The following is a 14,090-nucleotide window of genomic DNA, read 5'->3' as shown; positions in this document are numbered from 1 at the left end:
GTACTTGTCCAAAGCATGTTTGTCAAACAATTAATTAGCTTAATTAATAACTAATTTACATAATTACAGGACTATGACACACATTTGTCAGACAGGCAGGGGACAGGAGAAAGGTGGCTGGTGCAGTGCTGTGCAGTGCCAGGCAGCAGCTGAGGATTTCCCCAAGCAGCCCCCACACCATCCTACAGAGCCCTGCTTGCCTGAGCTGTGATCACACTAATTTCTGGCCAGTCCTTGCTGAGTGAGCCCACAAATTCAATAATGGAGCAAATCATGGCACTACTTACTCTCAGAGCAGTGTTTGTCAGGAGAAATATCTTTTACTAAGCTAACTGCCAAAATTGTAGGGTGCTCAAGGTTTCAGGTGCTTATTCTCTCATGAGACTGGACAAAACAGCAGCAAACTCCCAGCTAAATAGTGATTAAATTAACAGCTCTTTGTCCATCCTAATTGCATTAATCAGCTAGGCAATTTGAGAGAAGAGGATAATTGCCACCAGTGTAGCAGATTCAGTAGCAGCAGGGAGAGAGGTGAAGGCTTGTTAGCCTCTTGGCTGTGCAGAGACAATTCACATCCCATTCCTTTGCACTTCTGACAAGTGGAGTAATTCACAACATCTGGCAAGTAAACAACAGCTCTTTGCTATGCCACCCTCATGCTCGCAATTCAACACAGTCAGAGGAAAAGGAGCTTTTCTCCCCAGCTATGGGCAGCCTTAGGTTCTGTGCATTCTCAAGGCTTTGTCTTCTGCCTTAGAATACAATGCAGATTATCTTCTCAGAAAGATAAAGAGTTAATATTTTATTTTATTTTACTTTATTTTATTTTATTTTATTCTGTCATTCCACTATTTCTAACCTAAGTATTCTCTTTCAAAAAAAAGGAAACAGTACACCAGAATGAACAAAAATGTATTTTTTCTATATTTTAGAGTTCTTGTACAGGTTATGACTACCATAAAATAAACGTTTCCCACCTTCTTATATCCACACTTGCAACAGGGCAGAACAGAGAGCATGAATACACAGGCAATTGTGAGAAGCAGCACTGAGCACTGACCTGATATTCGTGGTGTCCAGGGGAACAGTCCTTGCCTCCCTTTTGCCAGGTCCATTGAAGTACAGAGATTTTCCATCGCTGAGCACACCACAGCCTGTCCCAACCTGACCTCCTGTTATCTTGTACCAGAGAGGGCTTAGCTTCCTCTCAAACCTGTCAAACATCTCACTGTGATTAGGCACATTAGCCACACAGGTTCCATGTGATGCTTCAAGAAAAAAAAAAGAAAAGAGGGAGATGCTTTGGTGAAACTGTGTTGAACAGTAAGGGTCAGGCACAGTACACTGGCACACAGTTCTATATGTGACAAAGCACCAGACTTTTCTAAAAAAATACTCTGATGACTGGATTGTACCTTTTTAAACCCACTTTACAAATTTCTGTAGGAAGAATAAGCCCTCTTTCTCTAAACTCTAAGATGGCTTATTTCACTAAGTGAAAACCAGCCAAGCTTATGTTGATAAGGCTTTTTCTGCAAATAGAAAAATACTATCCTTTTATTTAATTTTAAACAAATTGAACAAAAGACCTTAGCTTATTGTTTTGTTGGTTGAGGGTTGAAAAGACTGTAGTATGCAACTAGTTGTGTCAATCATTTTTTTTTTCACAGGGTTTGCATTTTGCTTTTTTTTTTCTATTTCAGCATAAAAGCCCCTGAAACCACAAGTGAGCAGAATTTTCCACAGAAGGGCCTGTCAGAACATATGTTCCCTCCTGGTCCCATGCCATCTGATGGCCAGGGGACTCAAAAATGGCAACAATTCTTTTGAAGATGATCCAAAGGCTTTTAGGCAGACTTTTCAGTTTATAATATTTTATTTTGTTTTCTCTTTTATTGCTAGTCCCTTCCCATTCATACAGATGGTGATGTTCTAAGATTGTGGCTGCCAGAAACATCAACAGTGTCCTCTGCCTTCAGCTGCTCCGCTCTGCCTGTGCCGAATTTCATTTAACAAAACAAGAAAGATTCCTCTTGGCAGCCCATCCAATATATGCCATCGCGAATTTTCCCGAAATACTGGAGAGGAAAAACAAGAGTCAGGTTCAGAGGTTCAGCTGAGGCAGTGCCCACTGTGCTCCTGTCCCTGTCTGTGAGGTCTCCTGAGCCTGAGATCCTCACAGCAGGACATACAGGTGGTTCAAAGTTCAGATTTTCCCAGCTGGTCACTCAAGAAGATTCAGGAGGCTCTTTTCTGAGGTTTGCAAGGTTGTTTATTGTTTCTTATCTACGAAATTCTTTCTCCAGCTAACAGTGCCCAGTTTGAGATCCACGGCACACTGCCCTGTCCTTGGGGCAGGACTTATCTTTTATACTATAAATTACGTACCTAATATTTACAATTACTTTCCAATACATGACAATTTTATTACACTGTCCAATTCTGTCCCAAACCAATCCAGTAATGCCAGCCTGGCACTTAGCATGGATGGCATGAAGAAGAGGAAAGAAAAGACATGCCACACCCAAAATCCTCCATATTACCTTCAACCCCTCTAATATAAACATTTCTAAAAATTCACTCTTCTAACAATCTAATTTATACTCTACTATTTTTTGTGACTGGTAATTCCTCCTGCAGTGACGGTAATTTTCCCCAGGGGTTTGAAGGCAGTCCCCAGGAGCGGCGGGCACCCTGCAGGGCTCAGAGCCCCCTCGGGGGGCAGGCAGTGCTGGGCTGCTCACCCGTGTAGCCCAGGTCGCAGAAGCAGACCCCCGAGACGCAGTCGCCGTGGCCGCTGCAGTAGCCGGGGCACGGCTCCGAGATGTAGACGCCGTCCAAGCCGAAGGCAGGCGCGCTCTGCTGGGAGCTGCTCTCCTGGATCCAGCGGAACCGCGTCTTGCTGCACAGGGAAAACAAGGGCGCTGCTACTGCTGCCCGCAGCAGGTACTGCTCCCTGCTTGAGGCTAAAGGGAGCTTCCCCCAAATTAGCCTTTTGCAAATTGGATGCCTGGGTTTCTGTCACGCTACGTTTGTGAAACATGGCTTAAGGATATTTCTTCCAGACTTTTTGGCTGTATTTTGACTTCCTCTGTTTTTCTGGCCCGTATCCATCAGTGTGAGAAAATGAACAAATATGTGGTTTTATCAACTACAGTGAATGATTAGACATGACTTGGAAGATGCTTTTTACTACTCAGTCCAACCTGAACTCCTAATTATGTATCAAAATCCCAGAACTTAATTTCTTGCAGTATTTTTGAAAGGAACTCAGTGATGCAGAGTTTACTGTGGGATTGTAGACTTTTGAGTAAAGAACCTTTAAGTTATTTGGATACAAGAAAAAAACCCACTTTCTAAATAGAATGGCAAATAACCAGTCTGACTCATCAATCCCAAAGTTAAAAATCCTGACAGTGAGATGGAGATGTGGTAGACTTGTAAAACACAGATGAAGGAACAAACAAGTGATATCACTAATAACTTATCTAAGGCTACTGAACTGATACAGAGACATGATTGACAACCCATCAGTTCAGACTCTAGACCCAAATTTTAATGGCAAGGTCTTCTGACATACCCTTTCTTGGAGTGGCTGCAGATTACTCCACTGATGGGGATGCCTCTAAAGATTAATCTTTGAGGTTCAGCAAGAAATTTGCCCACAGTCATTTTATGGGTGAATAACATCAACTTCTACTTAATAATTGTTTTGGCTAGCTTTAATTCAATTGCTTTGATACAATTGCTTCAACGTTCATTTGTAGGGCACTACATTATAATAGCTGTTATAGCTCCAATACTGCATAGTAAATAATTCTGATTAAGATCTTCTTGTCTAATTGTTACCATAGTAAATCATAAATAAACATATTAATATAAATATATCTAGTTTGCCATCCTTAATCCTGCAGGACAAAGTTGTGTAAAGATTCAGTTGTACCTGTATAATCCTTTAGACATAAACCACTGACAAAGTCTAGAGCTGTACCCAACCCACTCTGAGAAGGAGCTTAGAAAGCAGTGAGGTCCTTTTTTGACCTCATGACTCAGTGGAAGGCTTTCTTTAATAAACTTCGTCAGAAGATCCCACTCTGCCAACAACTCTAACTCACTGCATAGGAAACTTGTTGAAGAAAACATATTTTGGTTACTAATTTCTAATTTCCAGTCTTTAACTTTTAGTTGAATCATTGTACAGGAGCTCCAGAGAGGGGAACAGATTTAAAATCTCATTGCCAATATAATGGATTAACTAATATCTTCCTTGCTACTCTGCTTAAACAATAATAAACCTATTGCTTTTTCTTCTTTGCTGTGCACTGGGATTTGGTAGGTAGGTGATCATCATGCTCATGCTCAGTACCAAATAATGAAATGGGATGCTCTCTGGTTAACCCATGAACCACGATCTCCTAAATGGCCCTCAATAAACTCAGTCCTTAACATGCCAAGACACTCATTACAGTCACAATACTTACATTTTTGATGTATTAGCATGAGCTTCTTATTCCTGATCACATTACTGAACATAATGCCAAACAGATTGCTGCTATTGATTCTGCCCTGCTTGTTTTGGGTAAATCAAATCAGCTGGTGTCAGATCTGTGCAACTTGGCACCTGCTTTTATTGGCTAATTACTGAAGAAAAGACAAACTTGTTATGGTACACACCACTATTTCAAGTCCTTGCAGCAGAGGCACTGGCTTCCCTGCTACAAAATACACCACACACTCAATGAGTATGAGGTGAGGGAGGAGGATGGGTCAGAAAGCCAGAGGCAGCACTAGAGAAGCTGCAGGAGGGTGAGAGGCAGGAGGCAGAGGGACATGGCCAGGACCTGGCAGGGTGGTTGTGCTGGCAGCGCTCTGTACATGCAACAAATCAGATCAGGCTGTTTTACTGATGGAGCAAACAGAGAGCAAGGGGAGTGAGAAACTTCAGCCAAATCCAGATAAGATTGAGAAAACCCTCCTGATTTCAAGGCTTATTTGTGTCTTCCACCATCTGATGTTTTCTCACTCGTGTTAATCTGATGCTGAGGGTGTACTTGCAGATGGTCTCTACTAAGATTCTACCCTCCTTTGCCTCTGGCTGTCCCAGCTGCCTCCAGTGACACAGCACATTATGCATCAGCTCAAGTACCTGCTAAGGTACTAAGGAACTAAGGTTCTTTGCCCAGTGGTAACTAAAATCAATCCTGTTCAAATAGCTTATTTAATTCATGTGACTTATTACTCTCTTGCCTCTGACCTAGCAGACATGGATAAATACAATGAAGGGATTGATGTCAAATTAAAAAGTGCTGCTTTGTAATTTAGTTATTTATTATAGACCATTCTGACACCTTCAAAATGGAAAATTCTCACTGCTTTGGGCAGCATAGTATATTTTCCCCAGATCTGCCATATTTTAACAGCGCTCTATTCACAGCTTTGCAACTTTCTCCTAATGTACCATTCTAGAAGCAGCTAAATCAGCTAATCCACGGGTCCCAGTGGCATCACTACTTCACAGTGCACCATACCTGGCTGCAAGGGACCTGGGGATGACGATGGTAACTCTGGTCCAGTCCTCGAAGTCGCCGGTGTGGTAGACGGAGGGCTCGCTGAGCTGGCGGGCGCTGCCCTCGCAGCCCCTGCCGCCCGGGGAGGCGGGGTAGCAGCCCTCCTTCACCAGCGACCAGAAGAGCCCAGCGTCGTGCGAGTACTGCAGCAGCACGGGGGCAGAGCTGCTGTACTGGCTGGTGCAGCCAATGTTCAGCTGCAAAGAAGCAGAGAGTCAGGAATGACACGAAGAAACCCGCGCTGTTGTTGTGGCTGCGCACCACATTTGATTTTTTGTGCTGAGCACCTGCTCTGAGCCCTGCTGGCAGACAGTGACTGGTGCTTGGAGTCTGTTTCCTGTACTTATGTGCCATTTGTCAGTAAAAACCCTCACCATTCCTTCATCAAGGTTGCTGAGTTCAGCAGACAAAAAGGTGCAAAGAACTTTCTAAGGGTCGCTGTGCCCTAACCCACTGGCCTTGCAGGAATGATGCCTGGGAGCTGGCACTGCACTTTGGGCCCCCAGAACAGAGTAAAATTTGGATTAAGAAGAAAATGTTTCACATTTCATTTAAATGTGAAACAAAAATGCCAAGATCGACTGTTGACTTTAAGTTTCAGTCTCGTTCTTCAAGCAGAAAAACATTAGTTTTCACAATTTTATTGCAGAAATTCTATGTGAGCTGTAGAATGTAAAATGTACAACAAAATCATTCATGTAAAATGAAATAATTCTAACAAATTACTGTCTTTGAGCTTATGAATGCAAAATTATTCCAGTCTGCTATTTCAAATGGAAATTTCACACACTCACGAAAGCATGCAAATAGGACTAACACATTTATGTGCAGGCTGAAAAGCTTTCCAAAAAGTATAAATTCAGTCCTTAAATAACAGACTTTATAAAGTACTCACAGTGTGAGTTCTGTGACATGTTTTTGTGTTTTGTATAGTTATGTTACATTGCCAAGGGCTTCAGTGCTGGAAGCTGTATGAAACATTTTTAGGTGTTGATTTTTTTTTAACCTAGACAATTTTTTAATTGCTGTTGATCATCAAACCTAGAGAATGGACACTTAGTCAGTGAAGTACAGGAAGGTGGTGAAGAGGCAAATGGCATCTTTTCAAGGCTAAATGGCATTTATATATTGAGATATCCTTGGGTTTTAGACAGTTTAAAGTGTAAAACTACATGCAATACTCACAAGAAAATTGAACTGAAATCCCTCCATTTTGTATGGGATTTTATTAGCATTTATTCAAGTTGAAATTAGATTATTTTACACATCCCAGTATTTCTAATGAACTTTCCTATTTATAGAACTGTGGGAATTATATTTGAAAAGCTGCCTGTAAACATCTGATCTTTTTAATAATTCCACTTGTAAATTATTCAGTGTCTGTATCCACCAATTATGTAAGGACCATGTATTTGCAGGGAGCTCATTAAAATTGCATTGCAACCAACTTCTAGAATTCACCAATGGGATTTCATTATAAACTCAATAAAATTTTGATTAGGGTTCAGAAACAAGAGCTTGTCAAAGCAAATACACTTTCTTTGGAGCCCGTATTCTGATGTATTGTCAGACCACTGAAATTTTTGTAAGCTCTTTAAAGAAGAAAATGCTAATTGGAGCCTATATTCATTGACATAATAAAAGTAAATTATATGGAAAACTTACACTGGAGCACAGAGCAGCTTGTAAGTCCTTAAATAGTTTAAAATACAAAAAATTTCCCCGAACCACATTGGAGGTTTTGTTCTCACAAAGCCCCAGACGGGATAAATCCTTTTTCACTTGACAGTGCAGTAGCCTTTCCCAGTACTGACTTGAATATAATGACAGACACTTCAACCCACTTCTGAAATGTGCTGAAGAACAAAAAGCTTTAAAACTTCTCCAGACAGGTTAAAATGCTTTCCTGCACCAAGGTTTTGGCTATTCTTCTAGAAAGCATGATGGCATTTTGTTCTATATGGGTTCATACTTGTGCTCTTCACACCTTCTTACACAATTGTCTAATTTACCACCTTCATTTGAACTGTGGCCCCAGGGGCATCTTCCAAGCATTGGCTAAAGGCAGTCTTACTGATATTCTTCACAGATTTATGTTTAAGGAATACCTTGAACTGCAGGACATATCCAGGCTTCAGAGTTAAATCTCGAGTCACTGCAAACCGGTCTCCATCTGATTTACCAAAGAGCATCGCAGAGGGGGTGGCAGAGCAGAAACTTTCATTTTTGGTCATCCCTTCATTGGCTAGCATTAACCATACACTCATCTGGTTCATAGGGTAATCAAATGCTGGCTTTTCATAAAAGTTCTGTTAGAAATGAAAAGGAAAGCCAGAGGTATTATCACCTTGCAGTGTGACTTCATAATAATTCCCAGAACGATGAACTTCCAAATTTTGCAATTTTTATTTTCTGTAATTCTTAAAATATTTTCATTTCCAAAACTTCAGTCTTGACTTTTTGCAGAGATACATCATTACATCCTCTGTCACAAACCTTAGGAGCCCATGTAATTCCCTGATTATTAGGACCTGGATTATTCCCACGCAGAGATGCAGCTGCAAGCATTACAGCTGTCTCTTTAAACAGACCCGGTATTTTCAAACAAAACTGTATCCAAACAAGTCTCCTAACAGGATAGCTCCTGTTTGATGGGGATGCCATAGCCTGCTCTTGCTCATTACCTGTGGTAAGGTGGGGTTAACAACAGGGATGATGTGCTTCTGCTTCTCTGACAGGATGATGATGTCGTCGATGGCCCACTGGTCGTAGCCTTCCCCGGAGAACACGGGCTGCCACCAGCGGAACCTGCTGCAAGGGGTCTTGGCTGCAGCTGGCAGCTCCAGATAGACAAACCTGAGCAACACAGAGGGAGCACAACTTCAGAGAAACACACCACGCAGCAGGGAAGAGAGGCAGGACAGCCAGCATCTGTCTGAATGTGTACAAGTCATTTGTGTGTCCAGAGATGGGCGATGGGGATAGGGAAAGGTCTGAGAGAGTAACTCGTATGAGGAAATTTGGGTTGTTTAGTCCGGAGAAAAGGGGTCTCAGCAAAGACCTCATTGCTCTCTACAACCACCTGAAAGAAGGTTGTAGTAAGAAGGGAATTGGCCTCTCCTCCCAGGCAACCAAGGACATGAGTACATTGCCTCAAACCCTGCCAGGGGAGGTTCAGGTTGGACAACAGGCAGAATTCCTCCACTGACAAAGTGGTTGGGCACTGGGGCTCCTTGGGCTGCCCAAGTAGCTGGAGGAGTCACCATCCCTGGAAGTGTTTAAAAAAACCCCTGGATATGGCACTTAGTGCTGTAATTTAGTTGATATGGTGATATTGGGTCAAAGGTTGGATTTCATGATCTTGGAGGTCTTTTCCAGCTTTAATGATTCTATGATGCTACTATTCTGTTTCTCCATATATCTAGACACCTATTTATGCACTGCATATCAAGAAGCCTTCTTTGTTCTTCTGGTCTGTGGAGAATGTAAACTCTTCAAGACAATGTCTTTTTTTTAATGTTCTATTGCTATATTGCCAAGCACAATAAGGAACTGATTTGAGCTCTCCAGCTCTGAATTAAACTGTTCAGCTGATCCATGTTCAGCAAAACTTAATGTTTTTCTCATGCCAGGAAGTAATAGTGACATATGCTAGCAAAATTAATTTCTCATTCTCTTCTGCTGATTGGTCCTATTTGTAGACAAAAGCATCCTTCTGCTACAATGCAATAGATTATGTAGCAGTTTTCTTTGGGTAAAAAGATTTCAGGTCTCCTATGCAGATCTTTGTAAAAGAACTTCAAGTCTGCTCAGTTTGCTTTATTTTCAACTTGAAAAAACACCTTACAAAAATAATGTCAAATAAAAGTTCAAGTTTCAAGCCTACTCATACTAATGGCAAAAAGTACAAGAATTAGTTACTTGCCTAGTCCTATTTCAGACAGTGTATATATATGCATTTATACATTCAATCTTTATACATCCAAACTATTTCTTCATATCTTTATATATTTATATTTGTTTTTTTTTTTTTTTTTTTGGTTTTTTTTTTTTTGGACCATGCAGTCTGCTTCACTTGCCAGTTAGGCATAGAGAGAAGAAGGAATTGTTTTTCAGCTATTTTCCAGAGAATTTCTAGATTTACTATTGGAGAATAAGAATTGGAAAATGAGATCTGGACCACATTTAAACAAGAGAAAAATAAATCTGCATAGCTATGTTCAGTAAGGACCATCACTCTTCATTGCTCAGAAGGGCAAATGTTTTGTCTAAAAGTATATTGGATAGTCCAGTACTGAAGCTTTCATTATTTAGCTTCTTTGTTGGGTGTGTCCTGTACTTCTGACCAAGTAGAGACCAAAGGACTCACCCAGTAGATGAGGGAAGGGGGTAGCTGTAGTTTGGATTTTAGTAAAGCTTTTCATACTGTACCTTGCAGCATCTTTATGGACAAGTTGTCCACCTGTGGGATGAGTGGGCTCACAGCATGCTGGGGGAAGGCCTGGCTGAAGGACAGAGGTCAAGGGCTCTAGGGAATGGGGTCACATCTGCCTGGTCATCAGCAGTGCTCCTCAGGCCCAGCCCCAGGGCAGTCCTGTTCAAGGTATTTATCAGAAACATGGATACAGGGGTTGAATGCACCCTTTTGCTGCTGATACAAACTGGGAGGTGCTATTGACTCTCTTGAGGGTCAAGAGGTCTTGCAGAGGAATCTTGACAGATTGGACTGGTTCATGGGATAAAATTTAACAACTGGAATTGTTGATTCTTCATCTAGGATGGAGAAACACTGAGCACAGTTGTAGGTTCCTTCTACCTGAAATAAATCTATTTTATTCTATTCTATTCTATTCTATTCTATTCTATTCTATTCTATTCTATTCTATTCTATTCTATTCTATTCTAGTCAAGAGTTTTATACTTCCAAGTGCCTAGATCACCTCTAGAAAAAGAACAGTCAGCCAAGCTACAGAAGTCCTTCTGAAAGCATTGTTCATTGCAATGCAAAATGACAAGATAAAATTATCTGTATGATGAAAGACATGGACTACAGACAATAGAAGTCATGTTAACACATATGCAGATAAATACAATTTAAAATTTCACCAACAAGGTATCTGACAGCAAATGTGAATGGCTGAACATGATTTCTTCTCCTCCTTAAATATTTATTTAAAGTAACTTTTGCTTCATATAACATTAATACATGTTCACTAGATCTAAAACCAGAGTCAGAGGAAATAGAAGAGTTCTACACTTCTTTTGGGCAAGTTCTATATTTGCTTGCTAATGTTTTGCAGATATTAGCATTTTATTCATATTTCACATAGGAGGGAAATGATAGGAAATTTTATATTTTATTACAGTCTTTAAGGACTGCTTTCATTACATTTTTCATTTCTAATTACAGGAGTTTACTGTGCCAGCCAGAAAAAGTTTTTATATAATGATGACTTCTAAGCATTATAACCTTAAACTATTATTCATGTTTTCAAAAATTGAGAAATACATATTTTTAAAAGCTGATGCCATATGGTTAGTTAATTTAGATCAAAATCATACCTGGGTTTGCTGAAGTCAGAGAAATACATTTCTGCTAGTAGCTGCCAGTTGATCCCACCATTGTTGCTGTACTGCAGCAGCACACCTTCTTCTCTGCTATCAGGTTGGTTGCATGAAGATGTTTCTCCTCCAATCTGGATGTAAAACTGTACAAAATCCACCCATGTTGTATCCAAATCCCAGCTTACCAACTGTCTTTTTCCAGCCTACAATACAAAGAACAGAGGGACAATAGTAATTTTAATTACAGCACTTTCACAATGAATATTACACACAAAATTACACAACATGAAGGACACTGACTTCTGGGTCAACTTGGCTTTTTTTGTCTTTAAATTATTCTGCTTGGCCATCCTTTATGTCACTCTGATTTGATCTCACAAGAACTTTATTATTAGATTTAACACACAATGCAACTTCACAACAATGCAAAAATTTAATCTCATTCCCCCATGGTCCCAAGTGACTTCAGAGGACAAGGAGCAGGTGCTGGATATCCTGAATCAACCCGGGCTAAATTTTTAAGTATTCAGCTTTCTATTGATAATGCATAGAGCAGTAAAAGGCCATTTCTCTAGTCTTATTTCCCTGGCCAAATCTTGCACTGTACAAGGCTACCCAATCACCTGAAATCAGCTGCTATAACACCTTGCTCAAAGTCCACCTCCTACTCAAAAACCAGGGAGTGGCATTTTCTCTTCATGCTTCAGCTGAATAAGATTTGTTCCAACACAAAACTATATTCTTTTCCTAGTAAGCTGTAAATCAGGAATGTCTCGACTAAAACCTGTGGATTTAGTTTCAAGTTTACCTAAGCATAGCTAAGAGAAATAAATAGCCTTGCAAAATTTAGTGAACAGCTTTTTCAAGTATGTTTTTGAATTTAGGAGGTCAACTCAGTGTATATTCAGAAGACAGAACATATTAATTTAAAAAAAATAGCTTTAAGACCCTTTTATTGTAAGTGAAATTATCCCACACCCCTCTTCTCTTTGTGCCCTGGGGCTTGAGGCTGAGCTTGTGGACCTGCACATCAACAAGCCTGCAGGTGCTGATGTGGAATATGAGGCTGCCTGTGACAAGGCAGCACACAGGAGGAGAGCAGTGTCCCCAGAGAGGTGACCTGCATGCCCTGCCCCAGCACAGCATCAAGCTGCCACAAGCTTTCATAGGCAGGGCAAAGCCATTTGTGTACAGCAGGGACCATATGTTTGCATTTATTATAGCTACCACCTGGCACCACCTCCCAAAAAATGGACCAGGACTATCATCATGCTTACTGTTTCTAATTCCCCTAAAAAACTGTGGTTCTGTCCAACTGCAAGCATAAAAAGGTATAAAAAACGAAAACCAAAGCTAAGATATGACACCCATATTTTAAGTAATGTTTGTGCTTTTCTCTCTCACTTGCACATTCAGGATCTTTATGATAAATTTCCAAACAAAAATGAGATAAGCAAGTGACGTGATCTAACTGAACCCAAGTAACAAGATTTAGGAGCTAAGATTTAAAACATAATCTGTGTTTTTTAATAAGATGACAGGTGAATTTAAATCCTGTTCCATCCATAACCTCTTTCTTCTTTCTACACAGCTGAGGGTAAACCCAGCAGAGATAAATGTCTACTGCTTTCTTCCTCAGAATATTTTGCTTTGCTGGTGTAACAGCCTGGGTGCTGAGCTCATTTGTAGACCCTACCAAATAGATCACCTCACACTGTGAGACTGATTTCTGGAAGCTGGATACAGCTGGAGTCTGAAGTTTTGTTGGCTTGTACCACTGAGGACAAGGCAGGAAAACCTGTGAAGAATCCTTTGACTCTCAAAAAGCTCATACAAGATACAATCCTACTGATTTAGTCTGGAATAGTTCCTGTTGTTTTGGTTTACTTGGCTGTTTATTCCCAGCTGAGATGGGAATTCCCTCCTGGATGGTGCCATGGGAGTGGGAAGAGCCCTGGAAGCAGCCCTGAGCTTCCTGGAGCAGCCCCACGTGGCTCATGCTGGCCAAGGTGACAGTGATAATCTCTGGGGAATTTGCTTTCACTGCTTCATTGGAGACACAGGGATTTGAAACTGCCACCATCAGACCAAGCCAGCAGAGGGTAATAAGGATGCAAACTCCCTTGTCCCATGGGCTGGTGTGTCCTGGGACACCCAGCATGCTGACATGCACTGAGCCAGGCTCTGGCTCTAAAACCATCACAGGTGGGTTTTCCACAGCTACACCCCACTGCAGCTCTGCCTGCCAAAGGGGTAATCACAGAACCAGGTTAACTGAGAGAGGGCACAAAGCCTCAGGGAAATTGCAGGGGCTAATTGAAAGAGCTCTGAATTGTGAACACACCTACAATTGATTAAAATGAGTTGTAAAACAAAAGATAGAGGGTTGTCAGAACAAAGCCAACATTAATTCTGGCAGTAATTGATTATGGCAGCAAACATTAGATGTTCAAATAAAAAGTGTCTGTTGGAGCAAATGGAAAGAAATGTGAATATGAGCTCCCCAAAACAATACAGAACTGTTCAGCAACTATAAAAATAATTTTTTATTATCTACCAGTATGGTCCCTAGACATCTTGAGAAAGATCTAAACAAAAATTAAATAAACCACCTTCTGTTGACAGCACACAGACTGCTGCTACTCAAGAAATGAGTGATAACATAACCCTTAGAGATCAATAGAAAGAAGCCAAGAATTTCTAAATGAGTTTTTCACTCCTCCTTAGCAGGAATCAGAAGAAAGATCATAGCAGGTTAATTCTAATTTAGCAAACTACTTTTGAGAAACTTGGCATAAGGAACTGAGCCAGAAGGAAAAGCATCTAACAGGGAAGACAATTATGTATAAAAATCCAATTATCACAATTAGCTAGTTATACTGATTGGTCTAATATAAAATTTTCAGTGCAGAGCTCTATTTCCAGGGGAGCTGGATGTGAGACTATGTAGGAGTGCTG

General features: G+C 40.7%; 1 protein-coding gene across 1 annotated transcript in view; it reads right to left on the bottom strand.

Annotated features, from left to right (window-relative positions):
- RELN (reelin) overlaps window positions 1-14,090 on the bottom strand; it is a 270,757-nt gene that overhangs the window by 58,849 nt on the left and 197,818 nt on the right. The window contains exons 25-30 of the mRNA XM_079303527.1: window positions 11,130-11,335; window positions 8,252-8,423; window positions 7,676-7,876; window positions 5,529-5,764; window positions 2,745-2,902; window positions 1,061-1,268 (exon numbers count right to left, since the gene is read on the bottom strand). Coding sequence (XP_079159653.1) covers window positions 1,061-1,268; window positions 2,745-2,902; window positions 5,529-5,764; window positions 7,676-7,876; window positions 8,252-8,423; window positions 11,130-11,335 — 1,181 coding nt within the window. The remainder of the gene's footprint in view (window positions 1-1,060; window positions 1,269-2,744; window positions 2,903-5,528; window positions 5,765-7,675; window positions 7,877-8,251; window positions 8,424-11,129; window positions 11,336-14,090) is intronic.

This window comes from Erithacus rubecula (genome assembly GCF_903797595.1).
Source record: "Erithacus rubecula genome assembly, chromosome: 4".
Classification (NCBI taxonomy): domain Eukaryota; kingdom Metazoa; phylum Chordata; class Aves; order Passeriformes; family Muscicapidae; genus Erithacus; species Erithacus rubecula.
The sequence above is the reverse complement of the archived record's forward strand: the minus strand, read 5'-3'. Positions and strand labels throughout refer to the sequence as shown.